This window comes from Melanotaenia boesemani, chromosome 21, assembly GCF_017639745.1.
Source record: "Melanotaenia boesemani isolate fMelBoe1 chromosome 21, fMelBoe1.pri, whole genome shotgun sequence".
NCBI lineage: Eukaryota > Metazoa > Chordata > Actinopteri > Atheriniformes > Melanotaeniidae > Melanotaenia > Melanotaenia boesemani.
In genome coordinates, this window is record NC_055702.1 from 15,222,021 (window position 1) to 15,248,029 (window position 26,009).

The 26,009-nt window shown below is 39.0% G+C and overlaps 3 protein-coding genes across 3 annotated transcripts; 2 read left to right on the forward strand and 1 right to left on the reverse strand.

Annotated features, from left to right (window-relative positions):
• Positions 1-724: 724 nt before the first annotated feature.
• On the reverse strand, positions 725-10,027 carry pth3r (parathyroid hormone 3 receptor). The gene is made up of 13 exons (XM_041974195.1): positions 9,861-10,027; positions 6,312-6,417; positions 4,822-4,932; positions 4,518-4,642; positions 4,298-4,392; positions 3,933-4,086; positions 3,245-3,398; positions 3,114-3,174; positions 2,964-3,030; positions 2,778-2,872; positions 2,368-2,509; positions 2,237-2,278; positions 725-2,143 (listed from the first exon to the last, which is right to left on the reverse strand). Exons 1-13 carry the CDS (start codon positions 9,924-9,926, stop codon positions 1,661-1,663), a joined length of 1,701 nt encoding a protein of 566 aa, XP_041830129.1. The 5' UTR covers positions 9,927-10,027; the 3' UTR covers positions 725-1,660.
• A 3,185-nt stretch (positions 10,028-13,212) lies between these two features.
• On the forward strand, positions 13,213-16,531 carry LOC121633050 (translational activator of cytochrome c oxidase 1). Its single transcript, XM_041974925.1, has 5 exons — positions 13,213-13,720; positions 13,798-13,904; positions 15,008-15,141; positions 15,740-15,902; positions 16,081-16,531. The coding sequence occupies exons 1-5, from the start codon at positions 13,441-13,443 to the stop codon at positions 16,288-16,290; spliced, it is 894 nt and encodes a 297-aa protein (XP_041830859.1). The 5' UTR covers positions 13,213-13,440; the 3' UTR covers positions 16,291-16,531.
• A 3,105-nt stretch (positions 16,532-19,636) lies between these two features.
• LOC121632531 (potassium voltage-gated channel subfamily H member 6) lies at positions 19,637-25,484 on the forward strand. Its single transcript, XM_041974115.1, has 11 exons — positions 19,637-19,765; positions 20,503-20,928; positions 21,107-21,500; positions 22,041-22,240; positions 22,327-22,579; positions 22,691-22,884; positions 23,016-23,124; positions 23,445-23,708; positions 24,011-24,191; positions 24,437-24,641; positions 24,732-25,484. The coding sequence occupies exons 1-11, from the start codon at positions 19,754-19,756 to the stop codon at positions 25,026-25,028; spliced, it is 2,535 nt and encodes an 844-aa protein (XP_041830049.1). The 5' UTR covers positions 19,637-19,753; the 3' UTR covers positions 25,029-25,484.
• The last annotated feature ends 525 nt before the right edge of the window (positions 25,485-26,009 follow it).

The following is a 26,009-nucleotide window of genomic DNA, read 5'->3' on the forward strand; positions in this document are numbered from 1 at the left end:
ACACTAAGGATGATATCATCACCATCACCCTTGCTCATTTCCTCGTCGCAGCATCCACTTTACTCATCTCCCTCTGCAACAGGAAGAAATGCTCATGTATACTGCTGAGTGTCTCACAGTACTAGTGTGTTTGTTTATTTATTTATTTATCTTCATTTTTCACCCGGTTTATCATTGTCTCCTGCTGCATATTTTTACATACTTGAGCACTGAAGCGTCTTCAAACTTCTCTTGAAGATTAGACAGGGAATAAGATTTGAGCAATCTTGGAATTTTCCTGGTTTTCCAGACCTCCAGACAGCATAAATTACTCACCTAGGGTGCTCAGCTGGAAGGTGACAGGAAGATCATATGGCTTTATAAAGCTTTAAAAGGATCATTACCAAACTTTATCAAATTAAGAAGCTATAGCTATTATAAATAAGCCCCAAGACCTTGGATTTTGAAGTTCTTGGGGTGCCCATTCCTTTGTTGGTCTTTCTTTTGTTTTTAAATTCAACAAATTAATTAATTTTAAGAAAATTAATCTTCCTTAAATGGTCAATGTTTAACTTTTTACCTTTTGAAGATTACTTCATAATATAATCACATGAGTATTTACAACAGCAGAAATCTTGAGTGACAAACTTAACGTGCAAACATTTGCATGCATGTATACATTATGGTAAATGATTTGAAATAATTCAATGTTTACTTCTGTTTATTCAAAATCTTACAGCATACACAAAAAAACAGTTATTAAATTATCCCAGTCATTTTTAAACTGTACATATAGCATCAACATGGCAGACCTCTACTTCTGAACACAAAAATAGTCATAAAATATTTACAAATTCAGTTTTCTGTCTGTTTATCTTGTGAATACTGGTGGCTTGTGTTACAGGTTTGTCACTTATGCTCGAGGTCTCCAAAACAAGCTCATGTGCCTGTTGCTCTGAGCCGCAGCCTGAGGGGAGTGTGCGAAATTCTGGATGCCGTTGTGAGGGTGTTCAGGGCAGAGGTTACACGAAGGAAAGAGTTAAGGGCAAAACGTCTGTTCCTCATCACTCAGGGTCTCATCACTCTGATAAATAGAACCACTTAGACCCTATGGAGAACAACAAAGGTGGAGATTTGTCTAGACACGCTGTCTAGACTCAGCTGACTCTTAAAAGTCAGGCGGTTGTGACGGATGGATCGTTAAGGTGACTGCTGCAGTTATGCTTTCTCCACAATAAATATGCAGAGGTCTGCTTTTGGAAATGGGAGGGTCGTCGGAAGTGCAGTTTGAACTGGAGGTCAGCCAGTATGGCTTGGAAAATCAAACACTGAGACGAAAAGTGCAAGAAGAAGCATGACACCGAAAAAAGTCACTGTTTATACGTCCAGGTGTGCCCACTGGCTTCACAAAATTATCCGCAGCATCACATCTTCACCGACTATTTCACATATAGCTTAGAATCAATCTACTTGTATTTTTCTCACATAAATTTAAACATAAAAAAACCAAACAGATTCACTTGCTGACAGAAATCAAATAGATCTACAAGAAATAAGGAGTGGGCTAAGACTATAACATAAACCATGCATGGCATATACATTTGTATTCCCTCATTGCTCAAGTGAAATTTGATCCCGTATATAGAAACAATATTCTCTAGCCAGTCCCCATCAGCAACAATTACAAGATGGTCTCCAGCTCCTTCAGAGATAACAAGCTGTCTGGAACTTCTGCTTCATGCCTTTTGTAGTCATCATGCTCTTTGCTGGCTTTGCTATGTCTAGCAAAACCTTCTGACTCAGGTCCTCCTGGTTTCCACAAATCCAGGTCCTGCTGGGGGCTTGAGGTCTTCGTGTCACCGGGAGCGTATACACACAGGGTACTGTGAGGATGGAGGGAAGTTGGAAAAGCATGGCATGGCAGTCTGACCCCTGACCCACAAGCAGCAACAGCAGCAGCCGCTCCACCTGAGCCCACAGACCCTCCTGTGACAGAAAGAGCTCTGGGATTGGTAGCTGACAAGCAAACACTGTGGGTGGTAGTGTGTGACATCATGCCACCGTAGTAACAGCTGCCTCCACCGCTGCTTGTCATCCGGGCTTTTTGTTTGAGGTCCAGCACCAGGCTGCGTCTAAGCCATGCCTTCTTCACCTCTGCCTGCACCTGAGAAAAAGTAGTTGTATTTCTCTTATTTGACAGAATAAAACATACTCAAGTTTTGATTTAGTTTACAGAGTTATGTTTGAGCTTCATTACCTCCCCATTGCAGAAACAGTAGATGAACGCCACAAAAAAACCCTGAAAATGTTAAAAGTTTGGAATTAACCTTCAAATTCATTGCAGGGGTGCTTGTGTTTTAACTCGAGTTTTCATAATTGCTTTCTGACCTGGGAAGAGTTGAAGAACATCTCATAATGCATCTGCACCTGCCACAGCAGCCCAGTAACATCAGTATAGGGAAGAGCCATGAACACAATGTAGTGGACTCCAAACAAGGGCATGAGGACCAAAGTGGACTTTAGTAGCTTCCTGCAGAGCAGAACAAAACGTGCATTCATGCAGTCTAATAAAGACGTCTGTCAACATAAAAAAAAACCAACAGACTGTTTAAAACAATCTCTAATAAAACCTATAGAGGCCTTCTCTAGGACAGGTCGCTTCTAAGCCACAAATTAACTGTGGGAGATACTTTCAACCCCCATTTTTGCTGGTTAAAGTTTATAAACTTTGCTTGAAAACTAGTTAAAATCATAATATAATGTTTTGTGGGGGGTCATATTCAAGACAAACTTGTTACCTGTACTGTTGTCGGGGATCCAGTTTACCAGTGTTAGTTTCCCACAGTTTAGAAGCCAGTACTCGGATAATGTTGATGAAGAGGAGGAAGTTCACCTGCAGGGGCAAAAATTTAAAGCAAAATCATCCCCACAGTTAAATATTCTAATATTCTTTAGAGACTTTTTTAAAGAGTATTTTTTCTTACAACAATGGCTGCCAGAATGGGAACTTGATAGATCCATTTTAAGTTCCCTGCACTGATATCCCAACATCTTAAAGGAATGATAAAATGGCTTGAGTGAACAGTTATGTGACAAATATGAATCTAATCAAATAAAGGCATCACATGACTCACTGAGTGTCTGCCAGTGAAGCTCGTGCACTGACCCAGATGGATACGAACACAGCTGGAACACCTACAATAAGCAGGAAGACAAGTTAACGGATTTTTTGTTTCCCTGTTAGTGCAGTCACAGTTCCACTTACCCCAGCCCATTATGGTAAGGGCCCACAAGTAGTTCTTGTCAGGCAGGAAAGCCATGAAGATGAGGCTGTGGAGGTACAATCCCTCCACCAGAATCCAGTAATGATTGGTTGCCAGGAAGTACAGAAAGAGAGTTACAGCAGCTTTGCAACCAGCCTGAGGAAACAAAAAAGCAGCCAACAGAGGAAATCAACAGCTGGGTGTAGGCTGGTTAAACATTTAGGGTGGGGCTGAGATCCTGTGATTTATCTACCATTTTAATACACACATTTCTGCTGAGATTTATACACACAAATGGTCTGTACTTATAGCGCTTTTATTCAAAGCGCTTTACATGTACATCACAATCATCCATTCACACACACATTCACACACTGATGGCGGAAGCTGCCATGCAAGGCGCTAACACGACCCATCAGGAGCAATTCAGGGTTCAGTGTCTTGCTCAGGGACATCTTGACATGAGCTCTCCAGGTCGGGATCGAACCGGCAACCCTCAGGTTACAGGATGGCCACTCTACCCACTGAGCCATGCCACAAATCTCATGACTGACATGCAAATATGTTACTATCCTACGCTATGGCCTACTGTTTATTGTCTTGTAACTTACTCTGCTGATACCAAGCCTATACCTTTAATTAAACTTGACAAACAATGAAAAATATTAGAGGATGTATCTTATTATTTACCATCGGAGGCTTCTCTGTTGTGATCTCAAGCTCAGCTTTATTATCATCGGATATGGAGTAGAGTACAGCATCCTTCACAAAAATGCTAACAGCTCGACAAATGAAAGAGGTGAAGAGGTGAATGTGGATGTAATTACGCGTACAGTGGAGACGCCTGCAAACAGACAGGGAGAGAAGTCTAAATGTAATATAATTAAAATCTCATACTGATGCTACACAGATTATGCATAAATCCTATTGTGCCTCTTTCACATATAAATGAATATGTTATTAATCATTTTGACATGCACAAATACTTGTTACAGACTATTGCTACTCAAATGTTATAAGGTTGAGTTATAGATAAAGGTTTTCTATTTTCTTACTTGAAATAGCAGAGAATAGAGACGGCCACCAAAAGGGATGCTAGAGAAATGGAGTAGCCAACAGTGTACATAAGATGGAGACGATGAAACACCTTCTAAAACAAAACATAAACACATTTACTGAAATGCATTTTGATTTATTGAAAATCAAACACATTTAATCAGCCACCACATCACAAACAGTTTGCAGATATCTCTAGACAAATGGTCCTGTACACACCTCCTCTAGGCTTCTGTGGTTGGAGGTCAGGTATCTGGTACACTCGGTGTAGTTTGCCCATGTGCGGTTGTTACTGGGCACCAGCTCCCAGTTCCCTGACACATCACACTGGCGGTAGGCTCGGCCTGGCACGAGTGCAGGACATAGTCAGGAGGTTTAGGATAGACCAAAAAAAAAAAAAAAAAGACAAAACCTTCAAACTCTAAGTTCAGTAATTATTCTCTGTAGCAACTGGTTTATTTCATCTTCTTGAAACCAACAAAGATTTTTTTCTTCTCATATTTGTGTTCCAAAGATAGCTTACCTTTGTGGTTGAAGTCATAGATGTACTCTGGACACAGAACTGAGACCAGCTGACCTGCGTTGCTACGTGGCCAACAGATGATCCCATCCCACTCTGGGACGCAGTCACCCTCTTCAAAAAATAAAATAAAATAAAATAAAATAAAATAAAATAGGTGTTTCATTCTCCATTTAAAATGTTTCATAGTCATACAGCTGCACATGAAAAACCTTGAAATTGCAATGCTTACTTGAGTAGAAAAAATTGTGATGCACAATATTCTGTGTTTGATCCTAATTAATCCTTCTTCTCACTGGGGAGCTGTACTCCCTAGAAGCTCAGGTAAATTGTAAAACTGATGATCAAACTGTTAATCCTCTGACTTGGAGGACACCTATATTCTGAGCCAGTTATACAACTGTATAGACTTTATATCTAACATTTCTTAATATGCTTCTCTGCTTCAGCTCTTCTTTTTTTCCTATGGTTGACTCATGATGCTGTTTGCGAGGCAGGAAATAACAGTCAACAGCTGCAGGACTTGAATCTCCTCCATGCTAACTGTATTCGTGTTGTCTCATGTCTCTCACTCACTGCCTGAACACAAAAGATAGATGTAGTCTCCCCCCAGGAAAACCCATTCAAGCCTTAAGTGTATTTATTTTTTTCCGATGGACAGCTAGGAGCCAAACAAGCTGGATTGTGTAAAATCTTATCAGAATTTACCCTGTAAATTATTATCTTGTTTAGTCAAAAATAAAAAAATAAAGCAATGTTTGCTTTAGGTTGGGTTACCTTAAGAGTGAAGCTCCTTGGGCTGAATGCATTTTCCAGGATTTTCTTTTGAATATAGATCTCATCCAGTGTTCAAAATGGTAGTTCACCTGTCTGACTCACCACATATCAACTATTGGAAAAATAATCCTGCTGATTGACCACTTGTTTCAAGCAATATTCTCCTTTTCTTTCCTTCTGCTTTCTGCATTTTGTCTTTTTAAATCTCCTTCACTATGGTAAACAAAAACATGATGAGAATACAGCTAGATCTGACATAAAGCAGTGGTCTTCATGTCTGCCTGCAAGAAACTACTTCCCCAAACTTCTTCTCTAAATAGCATTTGCTCTTACTTAAGATGGCTTAATTGTTGTTATGTCACATTCTGTTTTATCAGTAATAATGTTTTATAAATGATAGGCTCATACTACATGTTGTAAAACTTGAATCCAAAATGCAGCTGGTAGCTGTGTTTATTTTTATGTTTCTTATTATGCACCAATGAATCAACTCATCTAACAAAGCCTCCATGTCATATCTCAAATTAGAAATGTGCTGCTGTTCGACAGTTAGGCCACAGATACTGGTCAGCAGGATATTGGATGGGTGTTTTATCTGATTTGGAAAAATAACTGACGTAATGAATTTTTATTTATTTATTTATTTATTTATTTTTTTGGACATGTACTCACTGACATCACTGAATGCTTTTAATAAAGGGAATCTGCAGACAAACCTTTAATGAGGGCCATTTGTGCCTGGATGCTCCTTTCACACCTGGCATGAGCACCAATCAGAACATAGATCTGCTCATCACGAGTGATGACATCATCAGAGTCTATCTGAAAATGGAAAAATATTTAGACAAGTATATTGTACAAGCAGTTATTAAACAAAAAAAACATTTTTAAAAATGTATATGTAATTTTTCATGTATTAATACATTAACATATCTGCATTCAAGGTTCAGCCTCAGCTCACATAAGCAGCTGCTAATCTCTCATTTAATAATGTAATAGGATACAAAAGCGTCCCAATCAGACTGTCAGAAGTGTCTGTCAAAGGTGATCCGTCAGTTACAAACACTCCCAAGGATCTGATGTGCTGCCTCTGGGTGTTGTGAAATAGTTGTGTGAGAGTGAAGTATGTGGTGATCCTCCTAACCCATTTTTGCTAAGTGACAGAACAGCCGCATGCTACATGGGGCTTTGTCCTTGGCACCTTGGCACTATGACTGGCAAAAGTTAAACAACACAAGAAACTTTGTGTTCCTGGTTACCTTTTAGAGCAGAACAGCAAAACTAGCAGCAAGTTAACTACAGAAATAGATGTATTAGAGGTAAATGTGTATCCATCTGTAAGCTTAAGAAACGACATGACATTTGACTAACTCTGTGGCTTAACATTTATTTTACATTGTTAGAAAAGCTTTTTTCAATCTAATGATGGCCATTAAGTCAATAGTACTGTAGTCTATAACTTTATATGTAGTTCTAACTTTAAATGGAGTTGTTGTGTTTCCACAAACCAGATATCTGCCCAGATGAAGGATCTGAGTACTCCTCTGCACAGCTGTGTTTCTCACAAACTAAACTAAATTCTTGTCAAACAGGCTAAATCCCTGCTGGAGCAATTCATGTAATAGGATATGTGATAAGTGACACTCTTGGCAAAGGCCATTAAAATAAACGGCCAATGAGAGACTGGTGTTTCCAATAAACACCCAGAATGCAGAGCAGCTATCATTTCCTACAGTCATTTGTTTTAGAAAGGACTTTCAGATAAAGTCAATACCGGGACTCAGCAGTTAAAAACTCCTACTGTTGTTGACACTAATTATAGTGTGTATGGTGTATATGTATGTAATTCTAGTCTATAATCATCCTGAAACATGCACTGATTTTGTCCATCAGCATACTGTCCTTATAAACAATCAGCATCAGTGTATAGAAATAATTTATGTCTCTTTGTGCGCTGGCTAACAAACATTGCACGTTAACAATTAGTTCTTGTAGCCACTTGTCTTTGTGCAACAAGCACATCTGCTCTCTTGGGTCTCATTTTCTTGCAAAGTGGTTTTCGGGCTGACTGATAGAGAGACTGTAAGTCTGTCAGGGGCTGAGAATGGAGATCGAACTGGGGAAGATTAAGAGATAAAGAGATGGGACCCAGAGGTGACTGTGGTTAGTGCCTGCAACTGGAGGGCCATGCCTCAAAGAGTTAAAGGTTAAATAGGTTGGAGTTGATGACAGCAGATTGTGAGGTAAAGCAGACTATAGGTAATATCTGATGGACAGGATTGCAGACTGATTATTTATTTATTTATTGCTTAATTGAAGCTGCTTCTTTTGTCAAATTAGTTTTGCTCTCACGTTTTATAGCATTTCATTACTCTTTTGTTCTTTCTTCACCCTGTTCTGTCGATACCTTGGCACATTTGAAAAGAAATAACAAAACACACCACAGGACAGTGAAAAAGTATTAAACCCCTCTTCCTCATTTCCTCCAGTTTTGTATCCAACTGCATCAGTTTTCAAACAACACCTAACACAGAGCAGGATAATCTGACTGAACAAAAACTCATGTAATACTCAAGTAATTAATAAATGTTAACTGTAGTATTATAGCTGTTTATTATCCTATCCATATTATCATAAACTGGGCCTGAATGTTTGCCATCTTTATTTAATCTGACAAAATGGTCAGTTGTGTGTGAAACTGATTACTTAGGTCTGATTACTGTCTGCCCTCTTCATTCAAGGAATCACATAAACTATTTTAAAAGGCAGAAAGTTGACCAGAAGGCCTCAGAAGTGGCATATTCTGTCATAAAATAAAATAAAATAAAATAAAATAAAATAAAATAAAATAAAATAAAATAAAATTTAAAAAAATAAAATAAAATAAAATCTGGGACTCCACAGACCCAACATGTGCAAACACTATCTTTAAATATGGCAGACAAGTGAGCCTTTCCAGACGCTGACAATCATCGAAAATTCCTTCAAGATTGTGGTGATAGCGCATCTAGAAACTCACCAAGGAGCCAAAGAACACATCAAAGAACTATACACTATCTGAGAGACATGACGCAAAAGTTGCATCTAAACCACTTTCTAACCTTGCTAAATAAATACATAAAATAATCTTGCCTTGCCTTGGAGAGCATGAGGGAGTTTGATTACCTTTTTGGGGGAAAAAAAGAAATATGTCCTGATGACTTTAGAGCTGAACTGTGAGGATGACAGGGTTCTTTTTACATGTTGTATAAAGCAAACACAGAAAAAAAAAGTATAAACTAAACCCATACTGTAGATTTGTTGGAAGCAGATATATTATTTTCTCTAACAGAAATCCAAAGGTTATGTAGAGTTATCAGTATGTGAGATGAATCTCAAGTGTTGCTCAGTTAATTCAGCAAGACAGTTACTGGAAACATTAAACTAAATCCACTCCTGAATGGCTCATAAGAATTTTTTTAACAACTGTTTTGCATAATTTTCCAAAATTCTAATTCTAGCTCATTTTTGTTATTCTGCATATATTTACATCCATCTTATTATGGCTGCTTATGTCTCAGTTTTGGAATAAGTATGACTAAATTGTCTTTCATCTAATTCTGGTTGAGTTGTGCCTCAAGTTGAGCACTCTGCATCTCATATGGATCATTTTGTATCTGTTAATGATCGCGTCATATCTCATTTTGTGGCCATAAGTTGCCTTTTTATGCAAGACTTTATTTGAAGAGACATATTTTAAAGTGCAAAAGTGGACTGCAATAGGACTGAAAACAAATAGGTCATTCCTTATCACCTTATTTGTTTGAAAAAAAATAAAAAAATAACATCTCTCTGTCTTGCTGGTGAATAGCTGGCACATTTCCCGAAGGAGATAAATCTAAGTCTAAAATCGAAACCATCAAAGAGGTCACAGATGTGTGAAATTTTCTTGCTTTGGCCCAAAGTGCAGCAATATGAGAGTGTTATTTCTGACTCAGTGTCATAATAAAGTGTAAGATGTGATGCTGCTGTGTGAAAAGTTTAAATTTAGAGCTTGAAAACTATCATTTTGTGAAGTACACGCTGAGAATTTACACAACTCATCATCAAAAAGGCTAAAAGAAAATATATTATATCTGCTTTAAAGAGATTTGAACTGCTAATTCAACCGTTAAACTTGAATATTTACTGTTGTGAGCTTCTAAACACAAAAGTGAAGCAGAAAAAAGCTTGTGTCTTTTAGAGCTTTACATCTAAGAGATAACTAAGTGATGAATTACACTTACCAGTGCATTAGCTGTTATCAAACAGTGGAAAAAAGCCAAAGCAAAAATTCCTTGTGATGACAACATGATGTCTTTTCAACATTAGTATCATGCAGGGCAATGCAGAACTTTCCACACACTCTCAGATCATGCTGTCCTCCTCAGCTTGCGTTGATGTAACATGCAGACATTTGTTCTTCTCTTGTGCCCCATCAGTAGTTATTTTCTCAGTCAACTTAAACTAGTTTTCTTGAGCAGCAGTCTCTTCACATCCAGATTTTTTTAAGAATTTCAGATTTTTCCAGTTTTTTCCATGAAGTTCAGATGACAATCTTTATCAGGTCTGAGGGAGCATGTGGCGGTCAGTCTGCAAGGAGAAGTCAGAGGAGCAGTGAGGATGAGACCTCCTCTTTTTACAGCTCTTTGGACTGTTGGGTTGACACAGCTTGGCCTTGATTGGTTGTTTCTGACATGTATTCATGTGTTTAACTCTTTGTGCTCCTCCTCTTTTGCCATACTGTTTGTGTTTCTGCTTTGTTTGCCTGCTTGTCAGCTTTAATTCTGTATATGCACACAGCAAAGTGACTTGCTTATATTGCTTATATAAACATTATGATGCTAACATGTATAATGCTCCAGCATAACCATTATTGAGAATCAGTACATTCAGTATGTTCTGAGCTTTTTTAATCACTAATGGCCCTCTGACCCAACTTGTGCTTTTACTACAAGCTGGGTCAGAGGACTGTTTATTATACCCTATCTTCGTAAACAGAGGCAGCATGATTTAAAACTTCTGCCAGGGCAGGAAACCCCCATCTCTCTTCCAGTTCCCACACTTAAACTCTGAGGATGAATCTTTAATAATTTTTATTTCTGCAAATGATATTAATTCAATAATATTATTAAACTCCCTGCCACAAGGAGAAGAAGTAAACGCATAAACAAGGGTTTTTTTCAGTGTCCTCATATTTTCCTTGTGAAGATAAAGGGAAAATCAAATAATAATATATATGAGCATAAATAGTGTATATATACCAGAGTTCTGGGACCTTGAGGGTTTTACGCAGTATCTTAGCTGTTCCTAGGACTGCACTCTTCTGAGATGTCTGATGTTTCTCCAGGCATCTGTTGGAACTACTTGTCCAGTGGGGGGCACAGCCCCCAGTGATCTGATGACCACCGGTACCACTGCTTTCACATTTCTCCAGCTCTTCCCTGAGGGTTCCTTTTGTGGGTCTGTATCTGGAAGTCCCACAGGATCTTGGCTCTCTCATTCTCCACCACCTTGGGAGGTGTTTCCCATTGTTACTTAGGGGTCTCCAGTCCATGCAACTATTAATGCTCATATTATATTGTTATTTGGTAGATTCATAATGAGTCCAGGTGACCTCTTGACCCAGAATGAACCTACCAGACTCCTCAGGTCATCGGGATCTGGTCTCTTATCAGTTCCCAGAGTGAGAACCAGACATGGAGAAGCTGCATTCAGCCTCCACATATTTGGAACAAACTCCCAGAAAGCTGCAGATCAGCTGAAACACTATTTAAATCCAGGTTAAAGTCCCACCTGTGCTCTGCTGACTTTCAGTAGTTTTTATATAAAAGCCTGAAACTGCATCTGTTTCTTTTAAATTGAATTTTTAAACTTTATCGTGTTTAAATGATCTATAGATGTGTGTGTGTATGTGTGTGTGTACAGTAGATAAAGTGAGTATGTGTGACAAAGATTGTTTTGCACTGATCTAAATAATAACACAGGACTACGTCACTATTAATTTCTATATCTGGTAATGTTTCTGCTCATCATTATTCTCATTATTATTTTTTATTTTTGGTCCTTTTCATATGTTACACCAAGTTTTCATGTGGATGAAAAACAGACCTGTAGTATATTTTTTATTATTCTTCCCATTTGTTCTGATACCCTGAACATCCCGTAACTGATCCAAACCCAATGCTGATCTGATACTGTTAAGATCGTGTAAGACAGGTGTGTCCAAAGTGGGTCCTCGAGGGCCGCGATCCTGCAGGTTTTGGATGCTTACCGCTGAAGCAAACCTGAACCAAGGAGATATCTAAAACCTGCAGAACTGGGGCCCTCAATGACCAGAGCTGGACACCCCTGATGTAAAAAATTATATGTGCACATAACAAATAACAAATAATGTTTGTGACACATCCATTAGGACACAAACCTGGCTGCAATCTTTGATTAAAACATGTTTTTTTCTTAAATGATAACCCTAAATCTATGCCAGTCATCTAAGGAGATGAAATTCATGCTTTTGTCTATAATCAAGATTAATATACTTCACTTGCCAGGCCACTACAGAAATCTATTAACCCTCTTCAAACTGTCCAAAACCTTTAACCTTGCACAGGTTAAAGAGAAGTTCAGAATTGATTTTTAAAATGTTTTTTATCTTATGTCACCCTGTGGCCTTTTCCATCTTATCACCTCTGGTGGTGCAAAGTGCTAAGTCCTGCTGGTGTTCACTTAATGGATTGGATGATTGCACTCCCAGACTAACAGAAAAAAAAACAAAAACAAAACAAAACAAAAGAACATATAAGCCATTTTTTTTTACACATTATTCATTTTACACTGTCAGGGGCCTCAGTAGCAGGTGGAAGATCCATACACAGGTTGAGGTCTCACAGCTGACTACCCCATGCCAAATTCTAGAGGTACTCTGATCCTGACTGTGTGGGAGAGTGTTGTTATCCTTGAGGATGGAGTTTGGTCCCAGATTCTGGAGATAGGGTTACAGCTGGCTCCAGAATTGCATTCGAATATGTTTGTCTAACAATAAGGTGGCAGTGATACACCTGTGACTGACACACATCTGGCAGCACTTGAAAAATAAGAGTGGATACCAAAAGGATGATACTGAATGGGATTTTGGCCCATTTTAAGGGGGCACTGTGTTTTGCTGTCTTGTTTATTCCACAAATGGACAATCCTTACAAGTTGTTGTTGAACAGCCTACCTTGTTAAAAAAGTGACTAATCAGGCTTTCCAACTGTGTATAATGCAACACCAAATGGAATTATTAAAGGGAGAAATAATCGACCAAACACAATATTGAGAAGAACAGCTCTGTTTAATTTTTCTGCTCTCCAGATTTTCACTTCATATCTGTTTTTGCCTAGTTGCATTGGGAGTGGGTTTCTCCTCAGGTCTGTAAAGCATTTTGTGTAACTTATTATTAATAAATACGGGAAAATGACAATAATACTACTAATAATCACTGTTTGTAGTTGCAATTAATTGTAAAGCCTTAATCAGAGAAAGGACCCCCAACGTCAAAATAATCTACAATTTTTTCTTATTTTGATGGGACAGAGTGTGACGTCATCACAACCCGGAAGTACCTATTTTACAACAAGGGCAACTGTACACTGCGCGTGCTCTCTTGAGTCGTCGAAACTGTCATTTAGAAATCGTTAGGGTCTTAATAGTTATTTATAAGAGTGCAAATGAATCTTTATAGTTGAAAGGCAAGTAGCGTGGCCAACGTGGCATTTGAGCTCAATCCGGGCATCGCATGTGCAGCAGGAACACGGTGCGGTGGCTGTGGTCGTGTGTGTGAAGGGCATGGTGGGGCTGCTAAGGGCTCTTCGGACCCTGCGTCTCAAAACTCCGGCCGCGGTCTCGGGCTGGCTCACTGTACCGGTGCGGCTCGTCCCTCTGGTGGCTTCGTGCGCGTTGTTCACGGTGTGGAGGACGTGTCCCGTCAGGACGCTGCAGGTGAGCTCTGCCTTATGTGCCGGACACAACAAGTGGTCAAAAGTGAGACACATTAAGGGACCTAAAGATGAGGCAAGAGCGAGAATGTTTATGAAGTTTGGTTTGATGATCAGAATAGCTGTAAAAGGTAAGTTTACATTTCTTGTATTAAATTGTCTCCACCTGAGTTGTCTAGATCACAAATTCAGCTTATCTTATCTGCAGAAGGTGGATCAAACCCAGACCTGAATGTGAATTTAGCCAACATAGTGGAGCAGTGCAGGAACAAGAACATGCCGAAAGCATCTATAGATGCAGCAATCAAGGGTGCGGTAGGTTGACAACTCTCACTGATAAACTAATGTGAAAGTCTCTTAGTCTTCTTAAGTATATAATTTTCACATCTCCATATTACAACTGGGCTTCATCAGATTCAGTTTCTAGTCTGAAGATATCTAGTAAATCCTAAAAGGTTGGTTTGCTGTGTAAAATGTAAATAAAACAGAATGTAATGTAATGTATTACTTACAATAGATCATGCTCAACATAGCAGATGGTAAACATTTTATCATTTAATGGAAAATATTAGCTCATTTTGAATCAGTCACAAAAAGTTGGAACGAGGCAACATATGGTTCTAAAAGTAATTGGCACAAATTATTAAATAATTAAAAAACAACTTAAGGCGCAGTTATGTTAAATGGCAACAGGATAGTAATGTGACTGGGTCTAAATGAAACATTTCAGAGAGGAAGAGCCTTTTCAGATGTAAAGATGGGCAGAAGTTCACCAGTATACAAAAAACTGCACCTAAAATATTGTAGAACAATTTCAGAAAAATGTTCCTCGACAAAAAAAAAAAAAAAAAATGCTAAGACTTTGAAGATCTCACCATCTACAATGTAAAATCTAAAAATTGTCAGAGGATCAAGAAGAATTGCAAGGGCCAAGGCCGAAGGTCAAAAATGTATGCTCGTGATCTTCAGACTCTTCAGGTGGCACTGCATTAAAAACGGGCATGATTTTCTTCTGGAAATCACTGTCTGTGAACATGGTTCACTGTGCAATGCTAAACCACATTTTGCATCCATCACAACAGCATGGCTTTGCAGGGATCTGGTGCTGAACTATTCTTTACAGGCTGTAGATATTTAAATGTAGGTAGCATTTTCAGTGCTTATTTAAAAAAAATTATTATGCAAGGATGTAGGGGCCCCTTTCTGATGTTAGAAGATGAAAATTGTTGGATTTTCAGTCCTGAAACGATTCCCCCTGCCTTTGCATAACTGGTTAGTCCAAATGACTAAGCTAACCTATCAAATTCAGCACTTAAACCTACAGTGCACACTGCCAAATAAGCAAATGCTATTTAACTAATTTACACCTTTTTTCCTCCGTTTACAATCATTTTTGTTGTTCTAAACTCTGTTTACAGGAAAAGTCTAAACCAGTATCCCAGCACATGTTTGAAGCTCGGGGGCCTGGTGGATGTCTGCTGCTAATGGAGGTCCTGACTGACAACAACTCTCGAACCCTCCAGGAAATCAAACGCCTGCTTACCAAGCATGGGTCAGGATACTCACTCTGCTGTCATTGTATTGCAAAGAAAGAGTGGTTTTCTATCACATTTACTAGATTACTAATGAGCTAAATGCTTGACACAGAGGCACCCATTTAGGCCATAATCAAGTAAAAGAATCACAAGTTGTTCAGACATATAACCAGTCTGAATCTTCACTGTGCATCCAAACCATACAGTAGTTCATCACTGTAAGGTAAATACAGTGCTAGAGATTATCAGAAGTGATTATGAAAAGTAAATTCAGGTTCAGAGCATTTGCTGTTTCACTGCACACAGAAGCATCTACAGCACAGTGTAAGGAAAGACTGTGGAAAAGGCACTAACCACTAGATGTCCCTATACAATCATAGAATAGTAACTACTGGAAATAAATCATTTATTGTTTTGGTTTTTTGAAGAGAAAATGGAGAATTAACTTAAAACTGCTGTTGCAGATGCATCCTGCTGTCCTGTTATTAAATTTGTAAAAATACTTTCCTAATTACAAATCTGCATGATCCTACCAGGTTTTTTTTTTATTAATTGCTATTATCAGATTGTGAAATAAGAACAAAAGTAAATGGGAAAATGTAATTCTGCACTCAGAGGGATGCTGTCAGATAAAACCGGTCACAGCTTCCACCGCAGGGGGGTGGTGGTGGTGCCAGGCCAGGACATAACTGCAGAGAGAGCTCTGGAGCTGGCCATCGAGGCTGGAGCCGAGGATGTCCAAGAGACTGAGGATGAGGAGAACAATCCCATTCTGAAGGTTAGACTGCAACTGCAAGGAGATCTACTAATCTCTTCTAATTGTATCCCTCTTTTTATATGATTGCACATTTTGAATTGGGTTTGATTATTCAAGAAAAAATGTTTCACACATGCACAAGTTTTAAATCCTTAGAAGTATAAACAAATGACTGCAGTTTAACTTGATCTCTCCTCAGTTTACTTGTGACCCGACAGATCTGAAGAATGTGCGGACTTCACTGCAGGGGCTTGGGGTCCAGAATACGTCAGCTGGGTTAGAGTTTGTTCCCCGCAGCCACTCTACTCTGGACCAGGACCAGATGGAAGATGCCTCGACTCTAATAGAAGCCCTCAGTGACTGTGCAGATGTTGTACGAGTGTGGGACAACATCCAGGCTGAAAGCTGAGCTCAGTTTATGGACATTTGGTGGACACCTCATATAACATGTGGAGTATCTTAATTTAACCAAGGATTTGCCAGCTTCTGCCTATAAGTGGATGTTGTCATGATACAGTTTTGGTGCTTTCTGTGTTAGAAATTATGGAAGGAAAATAAAAAATAAAAAAAATATTGATAAAAATTTTTCAAACCACATATCTTCTGAGCTTTTTTAAAACAAAGTATTTTATGAATATAAAAATTAACTTGTATTTCTATGCATATTGCTGCACACATTTCAATCTACTTTCCTCCATCTATGCAACATTGGTAACACAAGTGTAGTGCTGCTTGCGATGCATCATGTTTTTCCTTCAACACAAAAACATGTCTTCAGAAAATAAGTCCTTCAGTGTTAAATGTTGCACACAAGCCATGCACAATAAGTACTCAGGATTTTCCTGTGAATATACGTTGTTTCCTCTGTAGAATTCGTTTTTGTGATGCACTTGTTAAACTGTTAAATATCCTTTTAATTTCCTGCTCCACCGCTTGTAGAGTACTTTTTTTTGCAAACTTTATTTGTTTTTTCAAATGTATACAACAGCGAAAGACTACTGCATATTTTTCAAAAATATACTTTTCATCTTGGAAAACAAACAGAAGAAGAGAAGTACTCATTTCTGCAGATCCAAACAATTGGAACAGACTAAACAGAAAAAAAAATAATAGTCTGATTATTTTAAAAAATTTTTTTTTTTTAATCTTATTTATTTATTTAGAATTATGGAATTTATGTAATCTTGCTGGACCTGACCAGGAGGGTTGGAATGGGGAGAATAATGAAGAGAAGAAAAAAGGAAGAAGAGACAAAAACATTAGATAGAAGCAACAACTCTTCAATCCAACCTAACACCAGACAACCAACTGCTACACTTGTACAGAAACACCACAGATAATTTCCTGCAGCTTTTACAGGTAAACTAAGCTTAAAATTATCAGTAGTTCCTAAAAAAATAACCAAGACAGCAACATGTATCACAACAACCAAAGTAGCAGAAACACACAAAAAATATTAAACAAAAGTAGCTCTTAGTGTATAAACCCACTGGATGACTCTGTGACTGTCAGTGTGCAGAGTATGAGGAGTAAGAGATGAGTGTAACATGCAAATGCAACCACGCCTCTACGGAGCCTAGAGGCAGTCTAGGGCGGCGCAGAGACCCGGGCGATCAGCAACAATCTCGGAGCACAAACCCAAGCTACCCCACCACAAAGACTACATCAGACCCACCCAGAGGGTGGTAGAGGAAGGCCCCAGCAGGCCAAGATCGGTAGCTGCCGACCCTGCCAGGTACCGGCCATCCAGGGCGACCCCCCTTCCAAGGTAGAGGGCCCAAACCATGCCTAGGAGGACCAGGCACCCCGAGTCAACCACCCAGTGTGGGCCAGCACCCACCCCAATGTTCCAGGCACACACCCCAGAAACCAGGGCACCATCGACCACTCTCCCATCCCCTGACATACAGGGATACTATACAGGGATGGACAGACACCCCCACTGCATTTTGCATCTTAGCCTCGGTCCAATGAATACAGTGTACCACTTTACTCCAGATAAGACTGCATCTAGTGCAAATAGAGGATTTCTGTATTCGTTTTAAAGCACTGACAGGCCACAGACTTCCTCTGAATTTGCAATGTCCAAGTCTTTTTCCCAAAGTTACTTTATATGTTTTAGGGTTTCTGGACCTAGACGATTAGTTTTATTAAAATATATAAGCCTCTCACAGTTGGAAGCGGTGTAAAAAAATAAATAAATAAATAAAAGTGTCATTAGGTAAATAAGGTTGCCTAGGATACATATAATGAACAATGATAGAGACCTGTAAATATCTAAGTAAAAATTAGTCGTTAGTTGTGTTATGTCATTTACTTGTTCAAGATTTAAGTCATATCTTGATTATTTGTTTAAAGGTATTGATTCTTGTTATTATTGTCCCAAGGAAATGGAAAAAAATGCAAAAACCTTTTTTTTAATTGCTTTTTTCCTAAAGGGATGTTTCCCTCATTATTAAGTGTTGAAACTGTAAAGATTAATTCTAGCTGGTTATTTTTAAAATGAGAAACAACCCATTATGAAGGTTACAGCTGAAGGGCACTTTGAGCTAAAGTCATCATGGGTCATCACCCTCTCATATTGCTATAGCGTCAACACTAGTCAATAAAATCCTACATAAAGAACATGGATGCAACAAAGTGAGTTTGTATTATAGATTTAGTCTGCTGAGTTTTCATTAAGTTTTTTGTAAAACGCAATCAACTATGTGATGGATGACTTAATAGAATCCTACATCCAAAAACAATTAAACAGTGATTTCATGTTAACAGGGAAGCCTGCTGTTGTGTCTCTGAACCAGTTTGTGTTGTTATCAATGCCTGACATTGATTTTCTTGTTGCTTCCTCTCAGCTATAGCGTGGCATTGATTGGGCTCCAATGTTGGTGCAGGGCAGTCCTCTGCTCTGTGCCAGGGTAGAGGGCTCAACATTGACATCTGCAGCAACACAGTGATAACAAGAAGAGCTTTTGTTGCACCTACATATGAACCAAGAGCAATGAGAGTGAATATTTTTGATAACACTTGCTCAAAAAGCGATTGAAGGGAGGAACTTTGAGCGATGGCCTTGCCGTCAAGATACACAATGGTCTGACTTGTTTGGTCTTAAATCAGGTATGTTGCTTTTAAACTCATTTTCAAAAATCCTGGGTAGAAGATTTGATCCACTGGTAAGAGGATTTTTTTCTGCTATTGTTAATATGTAGTAACACTAAGTCTAATTAAAAATATTTAAATTCTCCAGGGGTGTAGTTTTTAGATTAAATTGAAAACAAATAGATAAAAGTGTGGAAATGAACTATTTAAGTTTAATATACCAAAATTAGATGAATGATAAAGAAGTTTACAATGTTTTAAAATATAACATTATAATGTAATTTCAGAAAATGAGTGGAAAGTACAAAATGAAATAAAAAATTCAAAAGAAAAGATGGTATAGGTTCTATTTAGCCTAAATAAAAGTGTTTTTCTGATCATCTGTAGTTCAGCATAGCTTCATGTCTGACTCCGACCTTATGAAGGGTGGTGAACCAGCCATTAGGAGTCCTGAATGCCGTTCACTTCAAACACCCAGAATGGAGCTGCTCAGTCCATCCAAGGGGAAGGACCGCCCTCAGAACGTCACAGAAAAGGTCACACAGGTACAGGGGGGCCAGGAATCACATGGGACTAGTCTCTGGCTGTCTGACAGACAGAGTGCCAACTCTGAATTAATGAACTCGCTCTTTCACCACCAGATTTCCGGTGACTGTCAGCGACCCAGCGATGCTTTTACTGCTGGGCATGTTCAGCCCATCATTAGAATTCACAGTCAGGGAGGAGAACCTGCTGAAAGTTGCCATGATGGAAGACTACTGTTAATTAATCCGCTAATGGAAAAATCAGTAGGTGGTTTGGTGGCTGGCTGTTTTCCTCGTGGGTGAGAAAAGCAAAGATACATTGAGCGTCGGTTTAGTTCAGATAGAGTTGTTACTGCTGCAGCCCCTGGGGCTCACTATTGTGCATCACTGGATGCTGTGCAGTGGATCTAAAACAAATGTAATGGAAGTGCTTGAAACAACCAGTGACCCGACAATCCCAGTCATCTGTTTAGCTGAGGATTTATCTATATAAGCTTACAGATGTATGTGTCTGAATGTTCTGTCAGTGGGGTCAGTGACTTTTTCATGGCTAGTAAATATTCCAGGATGTAAACTCAGTTGTGTGAGTACATCATTTGTACAGCATCTGTTTATTTGAGGATTTATCTATATAATCTTTTCAGATCTATGCATCTGAATCTGAATTATGCATTTGTAGGACTTACAATGCAGCCTCTGACAAGACTGTGTTCATATCAGGACCTTCTGGCAAGGTCTGCAGGGTAGTATTAGTTCAGAAAAAAAGAGTTATAAATCATTTATTCTTCTTTTTGAATGTGCATTTGGTTTATATTTAAATTTTTCCTTTTTTATGCAAAGGATTAGCTCTGATTTGTAATTCTATGACACATAATAAAACACATAGTTGCATTAAAAGGTTTAAGATGAGATGAAATAGTATGTACTAAATGTTTAGATTTCACTGTGAAATAAGCTATCTTTTCATATTTGAGGATTAAGGACACATTTTTCTTTCTTAGGTACTTTCTTTAGAGTCTGATGTGCTACCTGAATACAAACTCCATGTGCCAGAGACAACATGGTGGATCTTGCTTCACTACAGCCCCTTCAAAGCGTTTTGGGACTGGATTATTCTCCTTCTGGTCCTCTACACAGCCGTTTTCACTCCTTACTCTGCTGCCTTCCTCTTGGATGAACATGGGGATTTACGGCAAAGGCGTTGTGGCTACACCTGTAATCCTCTGAATGTGGCAGACCTCATGGTAGATGTGCTGTTTATTGTGGACATAGTCATCAACCTTCGTACGACATACGTGGACCAAAACGACGAGGTGGTCATACAGCCCAGCCGAATAGCCAAGCATTATATCAAAGGCTGGTTCCCCATTGATCTGTTTGCAGCAATTCCTTTTGACCTTCTTGTTTTCAGATCTGGCTCTGATGAGGTGAAAATTCTGATTCTTTACTGGCTTTAATGAGAGATTATCTAATAATGCACAAGTTCACATTGTAGTAGTTTTATAATTATTTTGTTTTTGCCTTTTTTATTAATCTTTCAGAAGTTATTATATCCTAAATCATCATTTCTAACATCTGCTTCCCTTTTGTTAATGGAAACCAAAGATGGCCACCTTAACAAGCCTGCTGAAAACAGCTCGACTGTTGAGATTGGTCCGTGTGGCGAGAAAGCTGGACCGATATTCTGAATATGGAGCAGCTGTCCTCTTCTTGCTCATGTGCACTTTTGTCCTCATCGCCCATTGGTTAGCCTGCATTTGGTACGCCATTGGCTTTGTGGAGAGGCCATACACGGAGACCGGTTGGCTGGACAACCTGGCTGAACAACTGGGAAAGACATACAATGACAGTGACTCCACCTCTGGTCCATCAGTCAAAGACAAATATGTCACTGCTCTGTATTTCACTTTGAGCAGCTTGACAAGTGTGGGGTTTGGAAATGTGTCTCCAAACACCAACTCTGAGAAGATCTTCTCCATCTGTGTCATGGTCATTGGATGTGAGTTGAGTAACACTCTTCAGGGCTGTATCACATTTTAGGGGGCAAATGATAAAGAATTTATGTAGTTTTGAGACTAAAATCATAAAGGAGGCACTTTACTTTGCCTTTGATACTTGCATGCAAACAAATATACTAAGTTTGAGGCAAACTAAAATCAAAATCTGACACTGGTTTACTTTTTGCTTACTTGTTTCCATTTCAGATACAAAAAAGTTACTTACAAAAAGTTCATGCCTAGTCACTCCTAACCCTTAACAGTCTAGTTATATGGGTAGAACTGGATGAAATAATCAAGATTGAGGGTGCTCTCCATTTTTAATTTAACCAAGATGGCATCAACTGAGGATGAGAAGTGTTAGAAGTCATTCCCAAAACAAGAAAACAAAGTACAGAAACATGCAATAATCTTGCTAATCAAGCTAATCAATCCTTTAACATACATAAAAAAATCAGGCTGTTTAGATTTTTTTCTGCCAAATCTTACAGTTGAACTGACAGTCTCCTGTGCCTTTGTCCTGTTTTTCATCTTTCTTTCAGCCCTAATGTATGCAAGCATATTTGGGAATGTATCTGCTATCATCCAGCGGCTTTACTCTGGTACAACGCGTTACCACACCCAAATGCTACGGGTCAAAGAATTCATCCGCTTCCACCAAATTCCAGGTGGTCTGCGGCAAAGGCTGGAGGAGTACTTTCAGCATGCCTGGTCTTACACAAATGGCATAGACATGAATGCTGTGAGAAAGCAAAACCTGCATTCTTTGATGTTACTGTTTTTCATCTAATTGCTGGTATATTGATAATTTTGTGTTCCCTCATTCAGGTGTTGAAGGGATTTCCAGAGTCTTTTCAGGCAGACATCTGTTTGCACCTAAACCGTTCTTTGCTACAAAACTGCAAGGCTTTCCGTGGAGGCAGTCAGGCTTGTCTGCGTGCCTTAGCTGTGAGGATGAAGACCGTCCATGCTCCTCCAGCAGACACCCTGATTAACTACGGAGACATCCTACACTCTCTCTTCTTTATTTCTCGTGGATCCATCCAGGTTGTGAGGGATGATGTGGTGGTAGCAATATTGGGTAAAACTACTTAGACAAGCTGAAGATGCCTAAACTGTGGTGTGTGAAAGAAATTTCAGTCCTTCTTGAAAAAGTGCCACATGTAAATTCAACACCTGTATCCTCTTGCAGAAAAAAATGACATCTTTGGCGAGCTTATCTACCTCTATGACGAACCAGGGAGGTCCAACGCAGATGTGCACACCATTACTTACTGTGATCTGCACCGAATCCCCCGCGATGATCTGCTTGAGGTCCTTGATATCTACCCGAGTTTTGCTGACAACTTCTGGAGGAATTTGGAGATCACATTTGACCTGCGAGATGTGCGTTGGTTATACAGAAAAATGTTGACGTAAAAGTGCTGTTAATGGTAAAAATAGCATGATATTCTGTTGTTTGGGATATATGATACATTATAATGAAGTATGTTTTGTTTTTTTTTATGCTGTTTAAGGCTGATCAAGTGGCACCATTAATAACAACTGATGATTCTGGTGACGACGGCGAATATCGCCCCAAACCAAGACATAGGATTCACTCCCTTGACTGTAGAATTAGGCCAGGTGAGTCTCTGTCACTGGCTGGTAATATTAGTTTCATGTTAGTATTTATGTTATGTGCCAACAGAACAAAACAAACATGAGTTGTTTTTGTTTGTTTTTTATTTTACATAAATCAAATATATGATATTCAAAATATGATCTTCATCTCTGATTGTAAGTTTCATACAGAGTAGAAATCAGGACTGAAGTTATCCCATTTTAGTGAAATACTAAGTTTCTGTTGGTACTTCTACTTAGATTCTGTTAGAACAACATCCTTGACAACCCGAATTGGATTGAGCCAAAAAAAAAAAAGTACATTAAATGTTTTCTGTGAGCAGATGGGATCGATGACGAGGACTCGTACCCCATTCGGTCCTGTCATCACTCTCCTCCTCAGGCCAGCTGGGAGGATTTCTGGAGCTGTGGATCCTCATGCTCTCAGTCAAGCGATGACCTGGCAAAGCCTCTTGCTCGCAATGCTAGAGCAGAGCTTTCACTTCAAGAAGATGCCAGACGGGACTACACTCCCTCTGTAGTGCAACTGCCGCCCCAGATTGGAGCCTCAGTGGGGCGGGATGTGGTGCTGGATCAGGGCCATCAAGGTAGAAGGAAATAGGATTTGACAGAAGATTTTTCTGGAGAGGCATAAAAAAAAATTCTGAGATTTAAAACATATCTTGATGAACTTTTGCTGCTGATATTTACTGTGTGAAAATTTTGCTTATGAAAAAAAATTACAATAGTTTATGTTGCTTAGTGGATTACATTTTTTTTTTTTTTTTTACATCAAAACATTATTTTATAGTGTAACCATTTACAAAGTGTTTCAGGTGCCTCAATGAGTATCTCTTTTTAACCACAAAGCTTCACAAACATCACAAATTTGTTTTTATGTTTTCCTCAGCCTCATCTTTAAAGGTTCCAGGAATGTGTCGATACTGGCCAGACCGACCGTCACAACAGTTTTCTAATCATGTCTATAGATCTTCCTCTGTCTGCAACTCAAACCACCCCCCACCATTCTCAGAAGAAAGACCCAGCGAGCTTGAGTCTCGGCTTGAGCTTTTGCATTCACAACTCAACAGGTGCATTATATATTTTATATACATATATGTTTTGTTTTTGTTTTGCTTTCTTTATTAACTGATGATAGGGAGATCTTTAAGTCTGACGTGAAAGTATGGTGGAAATGGGTAATCGGAGTTCATTAGATGTGCTGAAGGTACAAGGTGTAGGGAATGTGATGGTCAGATGCAGCAAAGACAAGGAGGGTTATGTCAAAATCTTCATCATCAGGCTTCTGCTAACTTCTTCCCTCTAACCTCTTCAGACTTGAGACACGCATGACAGCTGACATCAACGTTATTCTGCAGCTTCTCCAGAGACAGATCGCTCCTGTACCTCCAGCTTACAGCACTGTATCATCCAGTACCCTCCCGACTGATTCACCTGGTCTGTATGGGACTGGCTCTCCAGTGCTGCACAGAATGTTTCCCATTTTTCCTGTACAGACAGACAGCCGGGCATCGGCACAGGTATGAAACCATACCAAGAAATAGTGAAAAATTTTTACTTAAACATGTGTAAAACAAGTCTTAATCTGAACTGATTTTTTTCAACCTAAGACTTTGGATCAGACTGACTTGAAATCCTGCAAGAAGTCCCAGGAGTCACTTTCCAGTGGGATCCATATGACAGCAGCATCTGACGACACATCAATCATGACCATCACCCCTGAAACTGACACTCATAAAGAGTTAATTGCACAGCTGCCCCAGCAACCAGCCAGATCAGCCCTCACAGCAAACTCCAGACTCTGCGAGAACCTCCGCTGCCCCTCACTGCCAGTGAACCTGGATGTCACCTCGGGGGAGGCGGAAATCCAGAAGCACGCCTCAGATCCTGTGCTGCCCATCATCTGACAGCCAGCAACGTAACAACTCTAATCTACTTATAGGTTTTTAAAGGACCTATGTAACAAGTCCACCTATTTTGTCTGCAGACAAACATGTATCAGTCCACATTTGGACAGCAAGTAGTCTCCAAATTAGATCATGGTAGCCAAGAAAAATTTCCATTTGACACTAGTTTACATACTGTCAGTTGCAAAGTACATCTGAAGAACGTGCCTCAAGAGTAACATTTAAAAACATTTTTTCTGTGTATTAAGGACTGACGCAGGACAGCTATCATTTTATTTTTTTATTGGACAATTGCTCTTTCATTTGTATAACACTCAAAATTTCTTCTGTAAATTTGGTTGTGGTTTTGATTTCAGCTCATGAACTTGTAAGCCCTGTTCCATTACTATCCTGTAGGGCTTGACCCTGTGTTAACCTGGAGTAATGGTTTCCATGTACTGACTGATATTGTTACTTAAAAATAAAACAGTAGTTCTACCGTCTTGAAAAAAAATCCTTGCTTTTTGGTAGAATGAAGCTAAATGTGGCATCTATGAGCATCCCTGAGGAAAATAAGAAAAAAAACTACCTTAAGTATCTTAACTTGCTCCTGGTTGTAAGGTGGTATCAGTCCATTTTCTACATCCAATTACTAAAAGATCACAAATAGATTCATTAAACATGGTTATGAGAAAATCTGTTTAGAGTCAATGTCACACTTTTAAAGAACTTTCTATTGAAAAAAAAAAAACACAATCGTTATTAATGATGGTAAATGTGTCCCTGGCTTTTCTTTACTAGAGTGATTGTCATCAGTTGGCCAACAGACAGTCTCTGTCACATCACCTGTACTGTTCTGGCCCTACCAAATATTAACTTATGTTCATTTTTATGTCTGATCTTCACAGCCTAAACCCCAACGTCTCAACTGAACTCTAAACCTTAAAGATCTTATCAGTTTTCACAAAACAGTAAAACATGGATTCGAGTCAGTGTTTTCTC

Coding starts and splice junctions, on each gene's coding strand:
- pth3r (XM_041974195.1), bottom strand. CDS start 9,926: ATGTTGTCATCACAAGGAATTTTTGCTTTGGCTTTTTTCCACTGTTTG. Junction 4,087..4,297: donor TCTATTCTCTGCTATTTCAA/GTAAGAAAATAG, acceptor GTCTGTTTGCAG/GCGTCTCCACTGTACGCGTA. Junction 2,873..2,963: donor CCATTCTGGCAGCCATTGTT/GTAAGAAAAAAT, acceptor TTGCCCCTGCAG/GTGAACTTCCTCCTCTTCAT.
- LOC121633050 (XM_041974925.1), top strand. CDS start 13,441: ATGGTGGGGCTGCTAAGGGCTCTTCGGACCCTGCGTCTCAAAACTCCG. Junction 13,721..13,797: donor GATCAGAATAGCTGTAAAAG/GTAAGTTTACAT, acceptor TCTTATCTGCAG/AAGGTGGATCAAACCCAGAC. Junction 15,142..15,739: donor CGCCTGCTTACCAAGCATGG/GTCAGGATACTC, acceptor TTCTGCACTCAG/AGGGATGCTGTCAGATAAAA.
- LOC121632531 (XM_041974115.1), top strand. Junction 21,501..22,040: donor CTGTGTCATGGTCATTGGAT/GTGAGTTGAGTA, acceptor TCTTTCTTTCAG/CCCTAATGTATGCAAGCATA. Junction 24,192..24,436: donor TTGCATTCACAACTCAACAG/GTGCATTATATA, acceptor TAACCTCTTCAG/ACTTGAGACACGCATGACAG.